This window comes from Phyllopteryx taeniolatus, chromosome 6, assembly GCF_024500385.1.
Source record: "Phyllopteryx taeniolatus isolate TA_2022b chromosome 6, UOR_Ptae_1.2, whole genome shotgun sequence".
In the NCBI taxonomy this organism is placed as follows: domain Eukaryota; kingdom Metazoa; phylum Chordata; class Actinopteri; order Syngnathiformes; family Syngnathidae; genus Phyllopteryx; species Phyllopteryx taeniolatus.
This window is the reverse complement of record NC_084507.1, coordinates 32,851,693-32,876,634: the sequence shown is the minus strand read 5'-3', so window position 1 is coordinate 32,876,634 and position 24,942 is coordinate 32,851,693. Positions and strand designations below refer to the sequence as shown.

Here is a 24,942-nt window from a genome sequence, read left to right as displayed (position 1 = left end):
GCAATGTCACATACTGTAGACTTGGGCTCCAGATAGGCTGCTGGAGGCTATCTGAGCAATCTTCGGGCGAGAGGCGGGGTACACCCTCAACTGGTCTCCAGCCAATTGAAGGGCACATTTTAACAAACAACCATTCGTGCACATTCACACCTACGGCCAAGTTCGAGTCTTCAACCAACCTACCGCACATGTTTTTGGGATGTGGGAGGAAACCGGAGTGCCCGGAGAAAACCCACGCAGGCACGGGGAGAACATGCAAACTCCGCACAGGGGGCCCAGAATTTGAACCCCGGTCCTCAGAACTGTGAGGCAGATGTGCTAACCAGTCATCCACCGTGCCGCCATATACAATATTGTACATTGTATATAACAAATATTGAACCTGAAACAAAGCAAACACTGTGGACCAAATTATGGACTCGACTGAAGCAGTCATTCAGTCATGCCTGTCATTCCGAGGAAGGCTTGCTGACCTGCATGGCGTCGTCCTCGGAGACGGGCGCATCTTTGGAGTACTGCAGGAACTGCGCCACGTAGGTCATGATGGACTTCTCGTCGGGCTCCCGGACGTCCACATCTGCATGGGCATCATCACAATTGTCCATCACAATGCTGTTCTCTCGCGTGGGGAAGCTGAAGGTGTTGCTTTCACACTCTAGAACCTTCGGACAGCCCCCTCTTCAGTCCCTCCCAATGCAACCCACCCCACCCCTCTCTCCCATGTGAGAAGCTCAAGTGGCTAACAGGCGAGAAGAAGTGAAACAAGCGAGAGTTTTATGTTCTGGAGAAGGCAGCGAGCAGCGAGCTGATCAGCCGACACTCAGCCAGCCTGCAGGCATCACAAGTTTGAACATAACAACTTATTTGTAACACACAAGGGAGCTTCACAGGAAGTGCAGGACACACACGGACAAACATTTACACCTGACTATAAATTATATCCATGTCATCGTATATGATTTTCTTTTTTCGTTTGCATGTTTTTATGGGGTTTATGGCATAAACCAATACAGATACACTGCACGAGGGACAGGGGGCACTCAGGCACACCGCAAGGGCACTGGGCGGGTATGCTAAGAAAACTTTGTTGGGCGCAATCATCAACCTGTTACTCGAAGCGCCAAGTGATGACAAAAAGTTGGTTTTGGCGGTAGTGACCGTGCTGTTAAGTGAAGCTGTTGAGAGTGACAAATAAATTGACAAAACAACTTGAATATGTATGATTATTGGAGAACAACAGGTAGGCCCCAAGGAACCGCCAGAACTCCCCCACCCCAGCGCATCACACTCCACCCCCAACGCACCCGACTAGCCCCATTGGGGCAGGTGGCGCTTGCCCAGAAGGCCCAGGAGCAGACGAGGGGCCAGTCGAGCAGCCCTGGTGCCACGCCACTAAGAAAGAGGCCAGGCTGGGGGGCCAAGTAGTGGGGTGCCTAAATGGTGTCACCAGACACCCACCACAGTCCCCGGTATGTTACGTTTGGAAAAAATCCTTCTGAGTTTTTCTGACAGAAACAGGAGGTTAATGAGGTATACCACCTTTCAAATTGTTTTTGGAAATTGTGGACGCCGTGGCCTCCGGGCAAAAGAGGAAAAGAACCAGACTGTTATGGACACAAAGTTCAAAAGCCAGCATCTGTGATGGTATGGGGCTGTGTTAGTGCCAATGGCATGGGTAACTTACACATCTGTGAAGGCACCATTAATGCTGAAAGGTACATACAGGTTTTGGAGAAACATATGCTGCCATCCAAGCAACGTCTTCTTCATGGATGTCCCTGCTTATTTCAGCAAGACAATGCCAAACCACATTATGCACGTGTTACAACAGCGTGGCTTCGTAGTAAAAGAGTGCGGGGACTAGACTGGCCTGCCTGAGTCCAGACCGGTCTCCCATTGCAAATGTGTGGCGCATTATGAAGCGTAAAATACGACAACGGAGACCCTGTACTGTTGAACGGCTGAAGCTGTACATCGAGCAAGAATGGGAAAGAATTCCACCTCCAAAGCTTCAACAATGAGTGCCCTCAGTTCCCAAACGTTTACTGAATGTTGTTCAAAGAAAAGGTGATGTAACACAGTGGGAAACACTGTGACCCTGTCTCAGCTCTTTTGGAACGTGTTGCAGCCATAAAATTCAAAGTCCATGATTATTTGCTAAAAACGATGAAGTTTATCAGTTTGAACATTAAATATCTTGTCTTTGTAGTGTATTCAATTAAATATAGGTTGAAGATAATTTGCAAATGATTGTATTCTGTTTTGATTGATGTTTAACACAACGTCCCAACTTCATTGGAATTGGGCTTGTACAATGACTACAGTACACGCTGCTTCCTTATCCCTCGATCCAGTCGCATTCTCGCTTTCTGTCGGCCTACCGTCACTCTCTTTCATGCTAGCTCAGTGGTTCTAAACTACGGCCCGGTGGCCATTTGCGGCCCGCCGTCTGGTTTTTCGAGGTCTGCAGCATATACTCTTAATTAACAATTGACACGGTCTATATACATTCTACTACTTACTTTCTACACTGGATGGCAAGAGAACAAAAAATGTGCTCCCATTCCTCACATGCTTGTTTTCCACAATTCACATCATTTAATAAGACTTCCAGAGAATTGAATTTTGAGAATATAAATTGTTTGCTCCACTTTTTGCTATGTGTCAAGGTCAATTTAGTACAGCTTGCTCTTGTTTAGCTTCTGAACGGTCCTAGCTTGAAAGGTGCCCTGTGCGAGACCCTTCTCTGCGACTGCACATACTGTATCACATATGCCGGAAACCGCCACTGCTCGTGGGATAGAGAGCCCTGGCCACCCCAAAACTTTACTCCCTAGCTTTTACATACATATCATATTTATAAACATTATAGAATTGCTTCGAAAAACTTTACTTCCAGTGATGGATTGGTTTTCGCACGGTAAACTAAATCAAGTCAAGGTAAATAACGTCAAAGTGGCTCAGTGGCGAGTTTGGAGGCGGCGTCCTCACCGTCGGGCTCCAGCAGCCGCGGGATGTTGAGCTCTCGCTCGGCTACTCGGAAAGCCTCGTCCAGGTTCTGCTTGTTGCTTCTGCGAGCGGCCTCGGACAGGTCCACCAGGTTGCAGCGCAGCGCGTACAAGATGGCCAGGAAGACCACACCGCTGCGCCAGCTGCCCTTGAAGTCCTTCACGTTCACCGAACATCCCGCCCTGAAAGCAAACGGCGCACCACAGCTTCACTTCTTCACGTTTGGCGTCACAGCTCCTCCCATACTTCAATCGTCGGACGTTTTTTTTTTGTCAAGTTGGGATGTTGATATCGTTTACGTTTGAATAGGTTGCGTCATGTTCAGCTAATTTCCTGCTCCTACTTGTTTTTTGATGCTCCTGCTTGTTCCTGTGATGATTTTCAGTTGTTCCTTGCTCTACGTAAGCAGCTTTGCCTTTCACCTCAGTACCAGAATGTCACTCGCCTTTGTAGTACTCTCGAGCACTTTGAATCTGAATTTGGCCTCTGCCTGCCACCTGACCAGATTTGCATTCTTGTTTTTTGACCACAGAACGTATCGGATTTGCCTTTTTGGATCTTGGACTGCAGAAGTTGACGATACCTGATTACCGGTGATTACTTTGGACCCGGCTTAGAAATTGGATTTGTTTAGATTTATTTAGGTTGATGTATAGAAAGCTGTTGGAGCCTGGAATTTGCACATTTTCCCCGGGGCACTATTCCATGGAGTCCCCCCTCGTACCAGAAGTCTCTTTCATAGATTTCAGTTTCAACTAAATGGATGTATCAGAGCTGAAACAGAAGATTCAACATTTATTCATCTGTGCCTTTCACCCTGAACGTCACTATATCATTTTTACGCTTCCAGCTATCGCAACTCAACTCAACTTTATTTATAAAGCACTTGAAGACAACCACAGCTGCACACAGCGTGCTGTACATTGCATACAAATAAAAGATATGAAAACAGTTAAACAGGGCAAATTAAAACAATACATTCATTGCAACACATAAAAACACTAAAACAGTGCAAAGTCTCATGGGGAGTTAAAACCAATGAATAAAAATGGGTTTTAAGATGAGATTAAAAATGGACAGTGGGGGGGGGGGGGGGGGGGGGGCTTGCCTAATGTTTAGGGGGAGGTCATTCCATAGAGATGAATCAGCAATGGAAAAGGCTATATCCCCTCGAAGGCTCCGTTTAGTCCTCGGTACCTCCGGGAGCGTCTGGTCGGCTGACCTGAGGCACCGGGCAGGACTGTGGGGGTGGAGCAGCTCAGAGAGGTAAGGTGGGCCGAGACCATTTAAAGATTTCAAAACAAATAAAAGAATCTTAAAATGCATCGGAAGCCAGTGAAGGGAGGCCGGTTATATGCTCCCTCCTATGTGCTCCAGTTAGGAGGCGAGCAACAGCATTTTGAGCCAACTGGAGACGCTTGAGGGAGGACTGGCTCGCTCCAAAATAAAGTGCATTGCAGTAAGGTAGCGGAGGTGTAACCAAGGCATGGATTACTGTTTCAAAGTGCTGTTGTGACAGAAAAGGATTTACTTTAGCCAGCTGCCTAAGATGAAATCGTTTTTTTAAAAAGCTGCATTGACAACAGCACCAATTTGCTGATCCAATTTAAAATCACTGTCCAGTTTAAAACCCAAGTTCTGAATGCAGAATGCCGTGTTGCTGAGTTAAAGCGCACACACACACCGACACAACAATATCTGGTTGGATCATTTCAGTTCGGATGCCGATTGGTCGGCCGACACACGTACTTGTGGCACTGCTCGCGGACCCACAGCATCAGCGCCTTCTTGGCCGACAGCCTGAAGCGGGCGTGGAGCGGCGATCCTCGACGGGGGACCAGACTGCCGCCGCCCGTCCGCGAAGACCACGACGACCAAGAGTCCAGACTGGCCAGAGACTCCATGGACGATTGACGAGAGCTGAAGGAAAGTCCGCTGGCCAACTCCTCGATCTGCGGACCACACGCAAACACTTCCTCTTTGGCTTCTTTTATTAAGCGTGAAATGATGTCCAACTTTGGACATTTTCAGTCTTTTACGAACTCTTTCCTCCTAGCTGGCACTACAGCGAAGTGAGTCTGCAGTAGCAGTCCATGTGAAAAAATAATCCCTGCAAAATCCCAATATAAGCACAATAAAACATTTGCGATGCGCAAAAAGTGAACGTTGATAAAGCGAAGGACGACTGTAGCAGACCGACGGTTGACGCTAGATTGCCGACATGTTTTGCCGGCGCCACCGAACGGGGGCCGAACACAACACGACGTCAGAAATTGATGCTCATTCGGAGGATTGGCCATGAAAAACATCTCACGTGATACTGCAGGATGATGGTCCAGATGAGGCCCAGGACGATGGACGGTTTTCCATCGATGATGTCGGGAATGTTTATGTTGACCAGTTTGATCTGAACGCACATCAAGAATGTTGACTTGAAAAATCTCTCTCACATTTTCCCACTGAATACCAAACAACGGCTCGTCTTTCTCACTTACGGATTTCTGTCGGAGGAAGGCCAGGCCTTTCTCGATGTTGCTCCTGTCCTGGAACGTCCCCCTTCCTCGCTCGCGACGCTGACCAAACCAGGACGTGCGCGCTTAGCATTTGCGTTAGCGTTAGCCTTATTGTAAAAGTGACCTTTTGGACTCACGATGCATTGGTTGCTCATCACCTCCAGCAGGTCCAACAGTTTGGATCCATCACGGAAGTCGTTGAAGAGATCCGCCACCTGGCACGGAGGTCTCCTCTGCGCACGGGCACGCACGCACACAATTATTCATTCATTCTGGCCTATCATAAACACCAGACGCTAAAGTTGTCCTTTTTTTCCCTGCGATGTCAATTTGCAGATGACCAAAGCATCCCTGGAAAGACGCCCACTGCACCGAAGCTAGACAGCTTCTTCTCGGCGCTATCAAGGCAGTTTTTTTTTTAGAATTGGATTCAAATGTGGTTTGCACGGAATTAAACGTTCAAACCGTATCATGTAACTTAAAAAAACAGTACATTACATTTGTTAAAATACAGCTCAGTTGTATTTAACCTTTAAGTACGTTTGAATTTATTTAGGCACAAATTTTATTGCACTTATGTACAATACATTTTTCATACAGTTTTCTATTTTCCTCTTCTATTTAAGCACAATCTTGATGGTCAAACTCTGCATCATGTTACAGTGGCTTATAATAAAATTCAGTATACCTTTGACCTAATTTTTGACGAAGACTTGTACCTACTATGCCACTGTATTTGAATGATGGTCATTACGGTGGTACTTAAGGGAGCCGAGCAGTTTTTGAGGTGCTAAATTGTGTAAAAAGCTGAAGAACCACTGGTTTTGCGGATATTGTATTTTTTTCCCCCAAAGTTTAAAAGTAGTGTTTCAATTCAGGGTTTAGACACTCAGGAAAATGTTATTTGTTCAATTTTATACCTTGAAAAGTATTTTTTTACATGTGATGACGAGGAAGTTGGTGCGAGCGTGAAATTCCCGCCGAGTGTCTGAAAACGTGACGTTCATGACAAAGACTTAAACGAGACATCGGATTTCTTGAAGGAATAAATAGGAACGCTCCAGCCCCACCCCTCACTAAAGCCCTCCCCTTGCCCCCTCCTCCGCGTCCGCTAACACGTTATTGTTAGCAAGTCCTGCACGGAGGCCTCCAAGGGCGACTTAGGGGTGTGGCGCACACGGGTGGGGATCTCTGGGTTGTGGGAGGTCGTCGTCCGTCCATCTGTCGCTGTCCGTCTTCGCCTGCTGTTCACCCCCCCGTCCCCCGCCGCCCCAGCTCAACCCCACCAAAACAACAACAACGTCCTCCACTGTCCCATGTGAACTTCAACAAGAACACAAAGTCTCCGATCACTTGAAAACTACAAACATTTACTTCATTTACAGCAGTTGAAATAAGTGTTTCTCACGACATACATTTCCAAAGGTGCTATTGACCTTTGAAAATTTCACCAGATGTTGTGAACAACCCAAGTAATCCATACATACGACGACAGTAGAACAAATAAGTGTAATAATGTGAAATGGCCCAGGGAAAAAGTATTGAACACGCCAACTGGTATATATTTAAAACTTGGTACAAAAGCGTTTGTTTGCAATGACAGCTTCAAGACGCCTCTGTATGGAGAAACTAGTCGCATGCATTGCTCTGGTGTGATTTTGGCCCATTCCTCCACACGAGCCGTCTTCAAATCTTCACGGTTCCGTGGGCTTCTTTTATGGACCTTGAGTTTCAGTTCTTGCCATAGAGGTTTGATTTGATTCAAGTCAGGTGATTGGCTGGGCCATTCTAGCAGCTTTATTTTTTTTTTCTTGGAAACCAATTGAGAGTTTCCTCGGCAGTATGTTTTGGATCATTATCCTGCTGAAATGTCCACCCTCGTTTCATTTTCATCGTACTCGTAGATGGCAGCAGATTTTTGTGAAGAATGTCTCGCTACGTTTGCCCATTCATCCTTCCTTCAATAATGTGAAGTGTACCAGTCCCATTTGCTGAAAAGCAGCCCCACGCCATCATGCTCCCACCTCCGAACTTCGCTGTGGGTATGGTGTTTTTAGGGTGCTGTGCGGTGCCATTTCGCCTCCAAACGTGGTGTGCATTACGGCATCCAAACAGTTCAATTTTGCTCTCATCCGAGCCGGCTATATTCTCCCAGTATTGACCTGGTTGGTCAGCGAACTTGAAATGAGCTTTGACATGCTTTTTTTCAGCAATGGGGTCTTGCTTGGCGAGCGTGCATCCAGGCCATGGCGGCCGAGTGCGTTCCTCACCGTTTTCCTTGTGACAACAGTGCCTGCTCATTGCAGGTCTTTGTGAAGCTTTCCACAGGTTTCCCCATCCTGAGATGTGTCTTGACTCCCACCTTGGCAATGAGACCTTTTTGTAGGCCATCAAGCTGATATTCATTTGCGCTGACAAGGGGCTGGATTGCTCTTTGGCTATTGATAGATTTGAGGTGTTGTCTTGTCTTTCCACGCCTTTTTTTTTTTACCTCCCTTTCTTCATGTGTTCAATACTTTCCCCCTGTGTCATTTAACATTATTACACACAACTTAATTTCTGATCTTATTTGTTCTACTTTCTTTGTATGTATGGATTACTTGGCTTGTTCCCAACATCTGGGGACATTTTCATGTCAGTAGCACCTTTGGAAATATATTTAGTGAGAAAACGGCGACATGTTAAATACTTATTTCAGCCGCTGTATCTCAAGATGTTTTGGAATTTTAAAAAAAGTCTCAAACTAGTGGAAACCACCCTTGAACAATCACATATTTTATTAACAAGCACAAAGTCATAGCTAGCATATAATTAGCATGTATGCTAACATGGGAGAAATTCCATCCATCCATCCATTTTCTGTACCACGTTATCCTCACGCGGGTCGCGGGTGTGCTGGAGCATATCGCATATCCCGGCTATCTTCGGGCTAGTGGCGGGGTACACCCTGAACCGGTCGCCAGCCAGTCGCAGGGCACATATAAACAAACAACCATTCGCACTCACATTCACACCTACGGGCAATTTCGAGTCTTCAATCAACCCATCGCGCATGTTTTTGGGATGTGGGAGGAAACCGGAGTACCCGGAGAAAACCCACGCAGGCACGGGGGAGAACATTCAAACTCCACACAGGCGGGACCGGGGATTGAACCCCGGTCCTCAGAACTGTGAGGCAGAGCATTGAGCATTCACCCAATGAATACAATCTTTAGAAATAAAATCTTTGGAAAACAACAAATTCAGTTCTAAGAAATGGCCTTCTACTATATTGCTTCTGATTGTTAAACAGCACAATACTGTAGGGTCACCAAGCAGATTACAAAAACAGGAACAGGAAGGCTGCTGTGGATATAAAAAGTCTACACACCCCTTTTCAAATGCCAGGTTTTTGTGTTGTAAAAGAATTTTCATTTTCAAATTTTTCCACCATTAATGTGACCGAGCATTTGTACAACTCAACTGATTTATTTTCTATCTTTCTGTCATTTTGAGAGGGGAGGTGAAATATATTTGAATGTGATTGACGTTGAACTTGCTGCCTTCTTGGCCAAGTCACCATTGCAAAAGAGATGTTCTGTTTTAACTGCTCTTTGACCTGCTTAAATACAGTTTCAATAAAAGAAAGACAAATAAATCTGGTCTCCCTCTTATAACTGGCATGCGGCTTTGTTCAGAAGTAATCGAATACATTCAAACTCGTGTTCAATGGGAGTCCACGCACACCTGCCACCGTTTCAATTTTGAAGTGGAAGAACAAAAACGGCGCATGCATAGTGCCTTACAGAAACATTATTTGCTTTATTCACTTAAATGACGGCGGCACGGCGACCGACCGGTCAGAGCGTCAGCCTCCCAGTTCTGAGGACCCGGGTTCAATCCCCGACCCCGCCTGTGTGGAGTTTGCATGTCCTCCCCGTGCCCGTGTGGCTTTTCTCCGGGCACTCCGCTTTCCTCCCACATCCCAAAAACATGCATTCATTGGTGACTCGAAATTGCCCGTAGGTGTGAATGTGAGTGCGAATGGTTGTTTGTTTGTTTGTTTGTATGTGCCCTGCGATTGGCTGGCGACCAGTCCAGGGTGAGTAAAAATACCGTTTCTTCTTCCCATAAATATTTGAGTCAAAGTAAAAAGTATGCTTCATTAAAAGTCGACAAGTACAATTGATCCAAAATGTGACTTGAGTAAATGTAGCTACCCCTAACCTCTGATTAGCAGCACTACGCTTAAGTGGCTAATGTCCACTGACTAACAGTCTTTATTTGAATGTTTGTAATGCGTTCAAGTGTGTTTAAAAGTGTTCAAAATGTGACTTTGATAAGTGTAAACATGATTATTTGTTGCAAGGGAAGCTAACATGCTAAAACGTGTTCACCAAGTGCCTGAGTGAGGAAAGTTGAGCACTCACCTTTGCCAGCTGGGCATTGACCCAGTTGGTGAAAGTCCTTTTCTGGATCTGCTCCTGCTCCACTGCACACGCACGAGCGTGCACAACACACACACACACACGTTGGTCTTGTTACTTTCATCTCTCCATTGACCACATTTGTGAAATCTGTTGTAAACTACGGCAATATGACAAAATATGATATATTATAATTGTTTTTAATTCTATTTAATGATGTAATTCCTGTGTTTTTATAAACCACAATATTATGCAGTGCTATTTTCCTCATTAAAATATATATTACAACAATTTTTGTTCTTGCCATATTATTTATTCTTACTTGGAGTGAAAGCTGGCAAAAATGGAACGATGATCTTTCCGTTCATTTCAAAGGTGGAAAGATGATTTGAGAAACAAGTTTCGATACAATTACAAGAGACGAGCTTTGAGTTACGAGAGTTGTCACAGAGCAGATTGAACTCGTATTTCAAGGCACAAAAACAGAAAATAGGGAGGAAACAATTTGCTCGTGTGTGAATACTGAGCTGAAAATGTGAAGGGGTCATCTGTTATTGTTGAAATTATTATTATTATTGTTATTGCAACAAAAGAAGAAAAAGAAACAACACACCAGCAGTCCTAATCTGCAATGTTGTCAAGCAATACCGTATCAGCGGTATAAACGATTATAAAATATTCAAGCGCCTTGAGATTAGTCTACCTAATAAATTGTTGGCATTCCTTGGAACAAAGAAATTATTATCATTAAATGTGGAAACATTTTTAAAGGTGCGCTTGTGATCTCACGCAGAAGAAGAAACGTTCAGCTAGAATAACTTTCAGCCAACACTCCTTCTAAGGACGCCTTCGGACCCCCCGGACTCGCACACGCTCACGTGCACACACACCGACAGTGGCAATGAAAAGTGAACATTTAAGCGGCACCTCGGTATGCGAACGATTCGGTTCACAAACGATTTGGTTTTTTTTTTTTGGGGAAGAAAAATGACGTCAGGGTTTCCGAAGACTCTCGGCACAGCCACGGAAGGCTCAGAACTTTGTGCTTTATTTATAGCAAAAGTATTTAACATTGAACACTTCATTTGGTCTTTTACTTTTGTAGCTTTTGTTCGAAAGAAAAAAAGTACGCTTTATTACACTTCAAACGTTGTCGTTGTGTTTGTAACAAAGACGAGAATTTGTTCAGAGGATGTCGAGACCAAGTTCGGTTTTGGTTTGAATCTGCCTGAGATGAAGCAAAATGACATCTTTATTGAAACATCGCTATGGTTATGATTATTATTACGATTCATGAAAGGAATCAACTCACCCATGCTGGCTGATGTTTTCACATTGTGTTCATCAACACACACGAACACACCGTACAGAGCGACGTGAGCGCATACGAAAGATGAATTCTGTTTTTCTGGTCCGACCACCTTTCAAGCAGGTCGGACCGACTAAGGCGCCGACCCGTCGTCACGTGTCAATCAAACACCGACGTGCCTCATTTAACCCTTCGCTGTGCAACCGATCCCACTTTGGAATATCAATACAGTGGTGATATGAGTCATCATCATAATAATAATAAAACATTGTATTCGTTAGCGCCTTTCGTGGCCCTCAAGGACACTGTACATCAATCAAACAATGTTAAAAACTGTCTTATACAGACGAAATGAAACCAATCCTAAAAATACAGTCCAGGCGGCCTCGAGCGGGCGGCTAAGGTCTTTGGATTCAAAGGCGGAGAAAGAGAGCGAGTCGCGGAGACGCGGCGGCAAAGAGTCCCGGCCGAAGGTTCCACTCTCCGAGGGCGCGGAGGTGGTCGGGCAAATACGGACGGGCGAGGCCCCGGGCTTCCTCAGAGATGTCGAGTGAAGTTGCCCAAGGACGGGCTGATGATTTGGCTGATGATGCTTATCGAGCAACTTTGGAGGCACGGGAGGTGACAAGGCTGTGGACAATACTGCATGATGTTTTTTCTCTTCATTATTTTCGATTTATCACGACGACACGCCGATCATCACACGTCCTCATGATGACCGCGTTTAAGAATCGCGCTGGTGCGTGTCGGTGAGGCGGCAGGGCTTTGGTCGGACTGGGGCGCGGGGTTTAGTGAAGTGAGGCTACATGCAAACCTTGCTAGCAGTTGTAGCACCACAAAAGTCTGCCTTTAAGTCGACACAGGTGTGCGTACTTGCACTTACTGTAAATAGCGAGTGTTGTTGGGTGTCGTAGTGCTGTCTTACTGACCCTGCAGCAGCATGAGAACATTGTCAATGTCCAGGGGAGCGCAGCCTGGCCCCCCCGCGACGTCATCAGGGCCGTAGCAGTCGGAGGCCATTTTGGCTCAGTGGCGCCCTGGTGGCAACATGGCCCCTCTGCACAAACAGTAAAAACTAAATTCAAAATGATAAAAACACATCAATAAACTTTATTAGTCCCCAATGGGGAAATTTGAACACATACACACACAAATACATACACATGTATCACTGGTGTCTAATTGGTGGCCCGGGTGCCAGATCCGGCCCACGACATCATTTCATGTGGCCCGCGAAACCAAATCATATGCGGCAACTTCATGTTTCTTGAGAAAATATCAAAATTGCAACGTTGCAACATTGCAAGCATTTTTGTTCCGATTACTCTTTTTAAAAGAAATGTAATTACAGTTGAAAAACCATGTTTTATAGGCTTCTGACTTCAAAACTAGTTATCTATCATTTTTCTGTGTAATTATTTTCGGTGAAAATTCATTTATATGGGTTCACAGTCCTAACGGGAAGTCATATGGGATGTGGCCCGTGACAAAAATGACTTTGACACGCCTGCCATCCTCTGGCCGCTGCCAGAGGTGTTGAGTTTAACAATTCCTCCTGCTACCCCAAACATAAAAAGGTCTGTGAGAGTGTGCGCGTTTTTGTGTGTGGGGTGGGATTGCGGGTGACACGCCACCCACACACATGGTTTCTAAAAAGTAACTTTAGAAGTCACCCACTGCCCTCTAACATTCACACTGAAATAGAGATAAGTACGTGTGTGTGCGTGTACGTGCGTGTGTGTGCATGTGGTTATAGCTTGGCATGAAAGTAATCCCAAGGTTGTCAGCTGCAGCATGAACAATGACGTGTGTGTGTGTGTGCCACAGTTCTGATAGGTGGGTTTCAGTTAACATGATTTACTTGACTCAGAAAGACTCCCAAAACGACTGTAAGGCTCCACAAGCGAAACGAAGTATGTTCGAGATGACAACCCAATTTGTATGTCACTCAGTACAATGCAGACCTCCTCCAAGGCCAAACTACTGTCGTTTGTACCATTATTATCATTTGGATTTGCGATGTGTGAGTGACCCCATCGATTGTATACAAGGTCGATAGAGGTGTGAACAACGCAAAAACGAAAAATGGGTAAGCCGCTGACACGCTTGGCCAGGCTTCTGATTTTGCAGGCTTCTCCTCTGCATTTAGCGCCCTATATCGCCACATCCTAGCAGAGTGTCTTCACCAGAACTTCAACCTGGATGACCAGCTCATTCTCTGGATCCTGGACATATAGTAGAATCAACTCAGGTGAACCTGGACCAGAGAGTTAACGTCACTTCGCCCTGTTGTGTAACTGTACAGAAAAAACTATTGACTCAATGAGCTTCGATTTTGAGGGAATATTGCTCCGTTGTTTTGATTGTCCTCAGGTTTCCGAGAATGGGAGCGCATTCCAAGAAATACTGTGGCCCACGTATAAATTGGCTATGTGTCAGAGAGAAAAAAAATCAGATGGTCACCTCCAACAGTCTTGTTGGGTCTCATTAGGGTCATCTGTTTATCCACAACATATTGGAGTTGTACGGAGGCTGTGGCCATCGACGCTGACTGATTCCATCCCGCATGACACAGCAAAACACAGACGTAAAAAAAGGTACGCATTTCTTACCATTTAGTGAAACACTGGCAGTTCACACAGAGTGGAGGGTGAGCTTGGCTGAACTCCCATCAAAAAGAGAAAACCGATAAACTGCATTGATCTTTAGGTTGGGGGTCAAGATTCCACTCACTCAAACTCGTTCCCCATCTGGGGGAAGAGCCCCATTTGTAGAAGGAGAACACAGAGAGTCCGGGTCAACAACAACCTGTCTGAAGTGCCTCAGCACCTTTACGGGCTCCCCGCAGGGCTATGTCCTCTCACCACTGCTCTTCATCCTCTACACCGAAGAGGGCAGGACATCACAACCCAGCAACCCGGACCTGCTCTGCAGTAGTTTCTTGAGTGTGGTGACACCTTCTGGCCGGAACCGAACGTCAGCGAAACCAAGAAGGTGGTGTCCTCTCTCAGGAGACAGAGAGAGAGAGCTCCTCACCGGCTGAGAATGATGGAGTACAAATACCTGAGGACCATGTTCGAAGACCATCTGAGGTTCTCCCACAACACAAAGGTTATCTTGAGGAAGTGCCACCAGAGAATGCAGTACCTGCTTCTTCTTCTTTTTGTGCGTGTCTTTTGAGACTTTCAGCTCAGTTGCACCTTCTGAGGAAGCTGAACTCCATCTCTGCTAGCAAAAAGACCCTACTGACATTCTTTCACCCTTCATCCAGCCTGTCATCTCCTTCTCAATGGTCTGCTGGTACCTTTCCATCTAGCTGCCTACAAGGCATAGTCAAGGTGTGCGCCAGGATCATTGGACTTGCCACTGGCTGCCTGAATTCTATTTATGAACAGCAGGTTGTGCAGCATGACTGCTTGGATCCTGAAGTACTCCTCCCACATTTTCACCCCGACCTTTGAGAGGCTGCCATCTAGTCACAGGTTACCGTGTCCGGCTCGTCGGACCCGGAGGAGGGGATCCACTTTTGTTGGCCAGACTGACCTGTAGTTGTATTTATTTCTATTACTACTTGTTCTTTACTACATCTATGTTTTGATGTTATTTACGAACCATGTCATAAAGTTCCAGGTTTCACAAAAGCTTTCAAATCCAAACTACAAAATGTAACGGATATCGACTCTCTGGCCACAGACGATGGGGTGCTCTGTTTGCTTTAGATTTTGTCCATTCAGCGAACCCCCAACATTCCTGTGCTAAGCCCACAAGCCGGCAGGATGTCTCACATGGACACTTAAACAAGAAAAAGGATTGAGGACTATTCAACAAAGAACAATTCCCTTTTGATCTGCAGTCAAAATGCTCGCTTAGCATATTGCTAAGACACCAGGCACCACCCTTCAGGACGAGTGGTCACTTCTCATTAATGGAATATGGACATCCCCCAGTGATGACCTAAAACACTGCAAGATGGACTCCTTGTGACTCTAGATCAGTGATTCTCAACCAGTGTGCCGGGGCACATTAGTGTGCCGTGAGCGCTCTTCAGGTGTGCCGTGGAAAATTATCAAATTCTCTGTAATTGTAATTGCTCAAAAAATCTTTTATTTACAAGAAATAAAGTATCTTTGTTCATCTATCTATGCCAGTGATGCATAGTAACAGACAGAACAAATAAATACATAGAGTAATTAATGTATCCACTTTTTGTGACGTGCCGTGAGATTTTTCAATTGTAAAATATTTGCCTTGGCTCCATAAAGGTTGGAAATCACTGGTCTAGATCATATATGTATCGAGAATGAACAATAAAATTGAGGAAATCCCACGCCTGTACAAACGTATACAAGTCTGCATGAGTACCCTGAATGTACGGCTTGTTTTCTGTGTCATTAATATGTTGATTCTGCAAGTTTGGCAATGAGTCTGTTCGTGTGGACTGTACCACAGTGTTTAAACACAAAATATATGAAATCATTTTGTGTTAGACGGTATTACTTGATCTGTCAGAACCAAGATTGAAACAGCTGCAGTCATACACCGAACCTCTGTTTGCACAGCCAGAACCCATGTTTCACAGGGACAGTTATTGAAGACGGACACAGTGTTGGGTCACTGAAATACTTTGCCAAAAAACCACAGAGGAGCGTCAGTCAGTGACTTTGAAGACACTGTTACATGTGTAATGTACATATAACATGATGTATGAGTTAGATCAGGGGTGGGCAAACTACGGCCCACGGGCCATACCGTTGATCATTTCCATTATATCAAAATCATGACTACATTCATTTGACCTTGTCCTGTAACGCCGAGTGGTTCCACCAGGTTGTCCTGTAATGCCCAGTGGTTCTACCAGGTAGCACAGTAGGTACAGTGATACATTGACATTGACATTGACTTTGGCTGTTCTGTTTTTACTCTGCTACTGCTCTGAACCCTTCTTCAACCAGGAGTGGGCCAAAGAAAAGAAAAGTCGAGTGTTTAGTATAGAATGGACTACTAAATACTTTTTCACTGAAGTCTGGTCACAGGCTGTATGTCAAATTTATTAAGAAACCATTGTGGTTTTAGAGGAATATAACATCCGCCATTACTTTTCTACTAAGCATGCTGATTATGCTAACAACCAATCAACGCAGGCTACGATGGCTGATGGCTACGGCTGAGCGGTTAAAATGAAGCTTGCAGGCTCAGCAAAACACCTTCTTTATCTGACAAACTGCCATCCAAGATTCAGTCACCAAGGCTAGAATTTTGCTGGCATTCAAACTAGCAAAGACCAGCTAGCTTCTTTCCCAAGAAGAGTTTCTGAAAGAATGCATGGTCGAGACAGCAGGTATCTTGTGTCCTGAGAGCAAGAACAAATTTGAAAACATCAACTTATCACGCAGGACAGTGACTCGGCGTGTAGAGATCATTAAGGAAGACTTTACTAACAAGCTAAACAATAAAAAAAAAAGCAGAGTCATTTACATTGTATTCCTTGGTACTGGACGAAAGTAATTACATAAAGGATACCGCTCAGCTTTTATTTTTTATCAGAGGGATTAATGATTAACGGATGAGTTTTTGGCCATGGAATTCCTGAAGGGTAAAATGCAAGAAGGGGATTTGTATGACCGCGTGTCGGGTGTCATCAAGACGCACAAGCTACCTTGGAGTGCGCTTGCCAACATTACCACAGATGGATCGCCAAATCAGTCACTGATGGTGTAGTGGTGCACTCGCCTAACTTTGGTGCGGGCAGCGGGGGTTCAGTTCCCACTCAGTGAGGGTTTGAATGTGAGTGTGAATGGTTGTCCGTGTCTATACGTGCCCTGCCACTGACTGGCGACCAGTTCAGGGTGTAGTCCGCCTTTCGACCGAAGTCAGCTGGGGCTCCAGCGCCCTGCAACCCTGAACTGGATAAGCGGTGTTGAAAATGGATGGACAGATGGATCGCCAAATGTGACTGGAAAAAACATCGGGCTGTTAAAAAGAGGACAACCCTGAGAAGGAGGTCATTTTCCTGCGCTGCATAAATTTGTACTGCAGCTTGACCATGTAGTGAAGCCACTTATCAAAGTCCTTAACTTTATGCGTGCGAGGGCATTTCAGCAAGTTTCTCAAAGAAACTGATGCTGATCACCAGGACTTGCTTTACCACTCAAATGTCCGCTGTTTAAGTTCAGAGAAAGTGGGCCAATCCGGTGTGGGAGCTCAAACAGGATCTCATTTTTGGCGTTACTGGAGAAAGCTGACAATTGTCCTGATTTCGCTTTTGCTGTGGACATATTGACACACAATGAATGAGCTGAACGTGAAGCTTCAAGGGAAAGACCAGTTTGTGCATGAAATGTAAACAAACATCAGAGCCTTCAAAACCAACTTAGCCTTTTTCTGAAAGCAAATTTGTTCAGTTCCCCACACTGGCTACGCTGAAAGAGGCTCCTCGACGTGAAAAAAGAGAGGAAATCACTCGACGACCTGTGTGGAGAATTCTGCTATCGGAAATGGACAAGTCACTTCAGCTGGTGTCATATCCCCTCGCACAAGACCCCGAAACAGCGCCACGGGAGCTGCAGGTGGAACCGATTGAGCTCTTAAAAGAGAAGTTCAACTCTCAAACTGAATGAGTTTTATGCTTCATGAATTTCCCAAAATCTGAAAGATGGCACAGAGGATGCTGGTGGTGTTTGGCTACTTATGTGTGTGAACAGACTTTTAGTGTGATGAACACCAACAAAACATCCTCCAGATCCCAGATGAGTTCGGAGAATTGCCACAACAAAACCAACACCAGACAAAAAAAGGTTCCCATTCAAAGTAAGCGTAAGTATTAACACTACAATGCCTTTTTTTGTGTGTTTATTTTGTATATGTAAGCATCTGGTCCTGGATTGGCCCGCCTGTCAAATTTGAAAAGTCAATGTGGCCTCTGAGCCACCCCTGTGTTAGTGAATGCTAGTTACCATTTTTAACCTAAAATGGTATTCGATAGCGTGCTAATGCTAATCGCGATTGCCAACTATTGAGCATTAAGTTGTCACAAATTCTGTGCAACTAACTTATAGTATATAAATGAGAATCGAATGCACGTTAGCACTAATAAATAAATAAATATGAATACAAATGTGAATTTTTTGGGGGGGGGGGAGTGAATATTATTCGGTTATCAGTAATCGATTCTAAATCGATTTGATAGCGACAGCCCTATTTGCTTCCAAAGGAGAAATAAAGTATTTCGGGATCTGAATCAGTAAATAGTGCAACTTCAAAGATGTGATAAATAGTAAGAAGTAGTCATATAAGCTATAATATAGAATAGTAGCTGGAGTAGTCAGGAGTAACACCGACTTAGACAGGATGACGTTTTCTTGTCACACTTGATTCCAACAGAGACCCACGCACACACACACACTGCAAGACAACTTGACTAGATTGCATAAAACACAACACAAACAACTTGTACGTACACTCACGAGGACGCAACAACGAAGGGAGCATCAACATCAACATCAACATGACAATGACGGACGGCCACATCAAGGTGACGTGACACTGAAGGAAATGTTGACACGAAGGTGAAAGTGAAGGCGACGTTGACGGTAGCGTCACCATTACAGTGACGACAACATCAAAACAACCTCGAAGGCAACATGGAAGGTGACAATTGTCATTCAGAAAAAAAGCTAAAGGGGTGTTTTAATAAACTCAATATCATCATAATAATACAAATGAAGGTCATGTGACTATCTCCGAGAGTGGAGTTGTGCTACACGTTAGTTAGCATTAGTGCCTTTCAGATTGAGAAAAGTCGGTGTTTGGAGGTCAGAAGTCAAGCAAGGGCCGCTAAAAATAGCTCAGTCAACATGTGCTGCTGAGTTCGGCTCACTTTCGTCCTTGGGAACTATTTCAGCTTCGCTGGGGAAATAATATCAATGATACAGTTCGTTCGTTAGTTCGTTGCAATAAGTACTTTGATTGAGTGCGGCTTACCTGTAGCAAAGGTCAGCAGAGCGGAGACCCACGCGCAGAAAAGTCGGCCGGGCTCGAAGGAGGAGACGTGGCGGAAGACGAGGACGAAGGAGGTCGGGTGCCGGCGGAGCTCGGCGGCTCTCGAGTCAAACTTGTCGAAGGTCCGAGGTGGACGAAAAGGGCCAACTGAAAAAGGGTGACACCAAAGAAGCCTCGACCGCACTTCACTCGTCACTAAATATAGACACACACACACACACACACACACACACGCTTACGTGCATATACAAACTTCGCACACTCACACACAATACACGCACGTGCACAAAAACACATTCTCACAGTCACATACACTGATACACACGCAACCTTTTGTGCACACAAAGTCACATGCACACGCATCGACTCACATTCACACACGCGCGGACACACGCTCACAAACTTTCACACACACACAACAAAACACACATGCGCACAGTCATACCTTCATAATGCACACACCTACTTACGTGCGCGCGCACACACACACGCGCTCAGAAGAACACGGTCACATACTCATGAATTGAATGATTTCAATATTTATTTCATTTTGTCACTCTTGTCTATGGAGGACCAAATGTACCAAAATGAAATAATTATAGGAATGATTAAATATTGAAATAATGATCAAATTGTTGTTATTTAATTAGTCATTGATTGACTTTTGTATCTGTGATTGGCTGGCAACCGGTTCAGGGTGAACCCCGCCTCCTGCCCGACGACAGCTGCGATAGGCTGCGGCACTCCCGCGACCCGCGTGAGGATTGGCGGCTCAGGAAATGGACGGATGGATGAATTATGTATTTATTTGGTCCTCAAACATCAAAATGGAAACTAAACTATCAGGGGAGGTTTTTGTAGTCGAGGCACGGTGACCGACCGGTTGGCACCGGGTTCAATCCCCGGCCCCGCCTGTGTGGAGTTCGCGTGTTCTCCCCGTGCCTGCGTGGCTTTTCTCCGGGCACGCCGGTTTCCTCCCGCCTCCCAAAAACATGCACGCGAGGTCAATTGAAGACTCTAAATTGTCCGTAGGTGTGAATGTGAGTGCGGATGGTTGTTTGTTTCTACGTGCCCTGTGATTGGCTGGCGACCAGTTCAGGGTGCAGCCCGCCTCCTGGCCGCAGTTAGCCGGGATAGGCTCCAGCACGGAGAAACGCTACGGGAAATGGATGGAGGGATGGAAGAAACGTTTATTAGGATGATGAATTCCACCGCCCGTTACTCCTCCCTAACCCTAAACCCGACACGTCTTTCATTTGAAAGGTCGGCTTGCTCTCGAGACTGCTGGCTTCGTGTGTGCGTTGACCCCGACTGCTCTCGTTTAACATTTCAAATAGGACTCAAATGCATGCAAGTCTTTATCAGTGCGACTGTTTAGTGTCAGATGTCAACTCACAAACTTTGGGGGAGAATCCTGTTTAAGTAGTTCAAAACCACGTCTCGCAAACACCAATCCTATGAAGATTAGCAAAGGGTTTGACGAAGGTGATCTAATATTCATGAGAGCGGTTTTCATTGAAGTGGGCTGATCGGTGCTCTTTGACCCCAGACTATTCATCGCAGCAATAATGATAAGATTGCGTCATCGAGAACCCGGCGAGAGAGAGATTAATACTGCAGGAATCGAGTATTTATGTCTCCATTTGTCATCGGGAAGAGCGCTTAAACTCCTCACACAGTAAAACAGGCCGCGATGCAGTAGCGGCCGATGGTTGCGAGTGTGTGTGTAGTATGTCGCTCTACATAGAGAAGCGTGTGTGTTGTTAGAGTCCAGCATAGCGCTTCACAGCCTTAACCTTACAGACTCCGCGCCCGTTCTAACAGGCTCGCTCATCCCCTGAAGACTCAAAAGAGTCATCGATGTTTCGAGAGTGCAGAGTGACGGCGCTGTTCGCTACAGAAGAATAATCTGGGAAGCTCTCGTCGTTGCCTCTCGCGGGCAGGGGCTCACAGACGGTTACTCGATGCCGACTCGTCTTTCTGGCTGCGGTCCTCTTTGTAATCTCTGACCATGATGATGATGATGATATGGAGGAGGAAGAGGAAGGAGGACAGAAGAGAATGGGGAAAGAAAGGAAAGGAAAGATGAGTTGCGGAGAAAGGAGGCAAAGAGAAGGAAGAATGTGGACAAAATGCAAAGGAAAAAGAACGCGGAAGCTTCGCAAAGTGTGCTGCCTTGTTGCGATGTTGATGAGACGGACATCTTGTCACCGCGACGTCTTTTGGATTGCAAGTCGCTCGCTCGTGAGTCAGCCTCGAAACACACAGCCAGTTTACCCGCTTCCTGGCAAACCAACTCCAAGTCCCAGCATGCTTTGCTGCGCGCACGAGCCCGCTAGGTAGGCAGCGCTCTCGTGTGGACCACACGGGTACTGCAGTGCTCTCGAGGAAACGCATCAAAAAGACGAATACAAAAATAATGTGCAGATTGTGAGGGATCAAAAGGGCTCAGAACAATTTGTACTTTTTTTTTGTACTTGTAAACTTTCAACATTAAATTCGTAATAAGTGTAAGAAATGTCAAAAATAATGTCAAAAAAATATAGGAATTCCTTCTATGGAGGTGGAAAACTTTGACCACAAATGTTTTGTTGGGAAAAAAACATCAAAATCTATTTTTAAATCAAATCAAATAAACGTCCACACTTTTGAATTGGAGCAAATCCTCGGACGTCAGCCTCTCGACTGTAAATATCCCCCGACTGCTGTCATCCTCCATGAAAGCAGACGGATTACCTTTGTCCGTGCAACCGACTGCTTATCCTCACTACAGTGGAGGATTGATTGGCTTTTTTGTTTTTTCAAAATAAGACATTTGCAATTGGAAAACAATCGCCAATATTTTTGCCCCTTTTCTGACCGATGTTACGGACCAAACCAGGAATCATCATCAATTTTTATCTGTGCAGTTTCTCCACTGTCAATTTGAAATAAAGTCCTGTTTTGCAATAAAGATATGGACATTTCAAAAAAAAGAAAGAAAAAAAAAAAAAAAATTTTTCCCCAACAATTAGGAATCAACAGCTCAATTATTTGTGGAAATAATCATGAGTCGACAGCCCAAAATGTGACAGAACATAAGTGAAAAAGAAACTATTTGCGGCCATCTGGAGATTTCCCAAAACTATTTTACTTTCGTGGCAGTATACGTTTTTAGGGTATCATTTAGTAAGTGTCATGTTGACGTTGTCACATGGAGAAAATGACCAATAGGGAACCCCAAAAATCTGCGAAGAGGTGAACCCGCAAATGGCGAGCGGCGAATATTCAGTCTCCAGTGCACCGGATGCAGTTTGGGAAATCACTGATGAGAATTTTCTCCGCTTCTCCTCACGAGGGCCGCGGGCATGCCGGAGCCCATCCCAGCTAACTTCGGGCGAGAGGCGGGGTACGCCCTGAACCGGTGGCCGGCCAATCGCAGGGCACATACAAACAAACAACCATCCGCGCTCACATTCACACCTACGGACAATTTAGAGTCTTCAATTGACCTCGCGTGCATGTTTTTGGGATGTGGGAGGAAAGCGGAGCGCCCGGAGAAAAGCCACACGGGCACGGGGACAACATGGAAACTCCGCACAGGCGGGGCCGGGGATTTGAACCCCGGTCCTCAGAACTGTGAGGCAGGCGCGCTAACCGGCCGACCGTCCACCGTGCCGCCTGAGAATTTTCAAATGATTTGAAATAGTTGCGGCATATTGTAAATGCTTAGATGGAGGTCATCTCATTTTTATGGGTAATGTAAAACAAGTTTGGAAGTGTTTTGGGATTTGTCAAGATCGCCGCCAAATATGCAGCTACACGCTGCTGCTATGGCAAAACCCTCAAATAGAGTCGATCTACTCTTTTATCGTATTGTCCCATAGTTTACTTCAACAGTTCTTTGTTCTTGTGTGACTTTGGAGCTGAACTGATTCTTCCCTTCTGTCCCGGTGGTTGGAGCAACCTCCCTTTTTGAACGATGAATAGGTCTTTCTTTCTTTCTTTCTTTCCCTCATCTTCCTCCCATTTTAGTCAGTACACTACAGTTGCTCTTCCATGAGTCTCAGAGACACGAAGCAACTAGACCCTCTCTTGACTCGCGCTCTCTTTGCAAACATATTATTATTAACATTTCAAGACGGCGCCTACCAGTGCGGTCGCCTCGGTGACGCGCTCTCTAGTATTGTTTTTGTTTTTGTGTTTTTCGTTCGTCTTTGGCGACATGACACGACTCACGTACACAAGGGGAGACTTGCTAACCATCAAGGAGGCCACTCCGGACTTTCTTTCACCAACCAGTTTCCCCCCCCGAGTTACTCACCGGAGCGGCGTCCGCGGTCTTCGGCGCATGGAGACGGAAACGGCGCCACAGAGGGAAGCGAGCCGGCGTCCAGATGAAACTCCGCAAGAGAGGATACAGATTGGCGTTCCCGTCGATCCGCCTCGCGAATGTACGCTCCCTACCCAACGAAATGGACGAGCCTCATCTCCTGTTAAAGTCCAGTAAAGACTTCGGACGCTCCGCCGCCACGTGCTTTACGGAGACCCGGCTCTGCGACGCCGTACCCGATGGCGCCGTCATGCTTCCCGGCGTCCGTCTTCACTGAGCAGACCGCGACATGGAGTCATCGGGGAAAACAAAAGGCGGCGGGATTTGCTTCTATAGCAACGAAAAAAGGTTGTACGGACGTGACGGAGCTCAGCACACACGGCAGCCCGCATTTGGAGTCGCTGCTTTTGAACTGGAAGCCATTCTACTCGCCGCGTGAGTTCGCGTCATTCGTTCTGGCTGGCGCCTATATTCTGCCTCAAGCTAACACCAAGTGGGCGACCGACATCAACTCCGTCCTCAAAAAGGCCCAGCAGCAGAGGATGTACTTCCTGCGGCTTCTGAGGAAGCACGGCCTGCCGCGGGAGCTGGTGAGGCGGTTCTACGCAGCGCTCATCGAATCGGTCCTGTGTTCTTCCATCACAGTCTGGTTTGGTGCTGCTACAAAAAAGGACAAACTCCGACTGCGACGGACAATCAAAACTGCTGAAAGGACTGTCGGTACCCCCCCTAGCCACCCTTGAGGACTTGCACGCTGCCAGAACTAAGACAAGAGCGTGCAAAATCCTCTCGGACCCTGCGGATCCCGGTCACAGGCTCTTCCGGCTCCTTCCCTCGGGAAGGCGCTACCGATCAATGCAAACTCGAACTAGTAGACATTCCGACAGCTTCTTCCCTCTTGCCATCAACTTCTTAAACAGCTAAGCTACAATTCCATTGCAACATGCTGGCAATTTTTTGACTTGAGTTTGTTGTCACCTTTCTGTCGGGCCAAGTGTACACGACTCGTGCACTCACTGTCGTCGTCTCGCCACGCTGCACTATTTGCGTATCTGTTGTTGACCGATACTGGCCACTCATGCCAGAGTCGCATCTGCTCCATTTGCACACTGACTGAGGAGTATCTGCAACATTTGCACAATCGACATTGTCCCAGATGATCGCACCACTCGTCACTTTAAACCGCATGCACTCCTTGAAGTCCCGGCTCCTTTGCACGATGCTCATTGCACCGGACTATTGCAATATGAGTCATTCCAACTGCTGGAAGTGCTCGAGGACTCTGCATCTTTTTGCACAATTGTCAAAAATAAAGAAATCCAATAATGTACCGGCATTACCAGACAACTAGCAAGCCTTTATTGCTCAGTGACTGTTTTTTTTTTTCTTTCTGTC

General features: G+C 45.9%; 1 protein-coding gene across 9 annotated transcripts in view; it reads right to left on the bottom strand.

Moving 5' to 3' along the window:
- Nucleotides 1–19,762, bottom strand: part of syne2b (spectrin repeat containing, nuclear envelope 2b) — a 141,173-nt gene extending 121,411 nt beyond the window's left edge. For 4 of the 9 annotated variants that reach the window (XM_061776593.1, XM_061776595.1, XM_061776597.1 and 1 more), the window contains exons 1-9: nucleotides 19,218–19,757; nucleotides 12,167–12,294; nucleotides 9,932–9,993; nucleotides 5,660–5,755; nucleotides 5,505–5,582; nucleotides 5,324–5,416; nucleotides 4,759–4,961; nucleotides 2,992–3,191; nucleotides 474–577 (exon numbers count right to left, since the gene is read on the bottom strand). In XM_061776593.1, the coding sequence (XP_061632577.1) occupies nucleotides 474–577; nucleotides 2,992–3,191; nucleotides 4,759–4,961; nucleotides 5,324–5,416; nucleotides 5,505–5,582; nucleotides 5,660–5,755; nucleotides 9,932–9,993; nucleotides 12,167–12,257 (927 nt within the window). In that variant the 5' untranslated portion in view covers nucleotides 12,258–12,294; nucleotides 19,218–19,757. Of the gene's footprint in view, nucleotides 1–473; nucleotides 578–2,991; nucleotides 3,192–4,758; nucleotides 4,962–5,323; nucleotides 5,417–5,504; nucleotides 5,583–5,659; nucleotides 5,756–9,931; nucleotides 9,994–12,166; nucleotides 12,295–19,217 lie in introns of all 9 variants that reach the window. The other 5 variants (XR_009788971.1, XR_009788972.1, XM_061776600.1 and 2 more) reach the window with 4 other exon arrangements.
- Nucleotides 19,763–24,942: the final 5,180 nt, after the last annotated feature.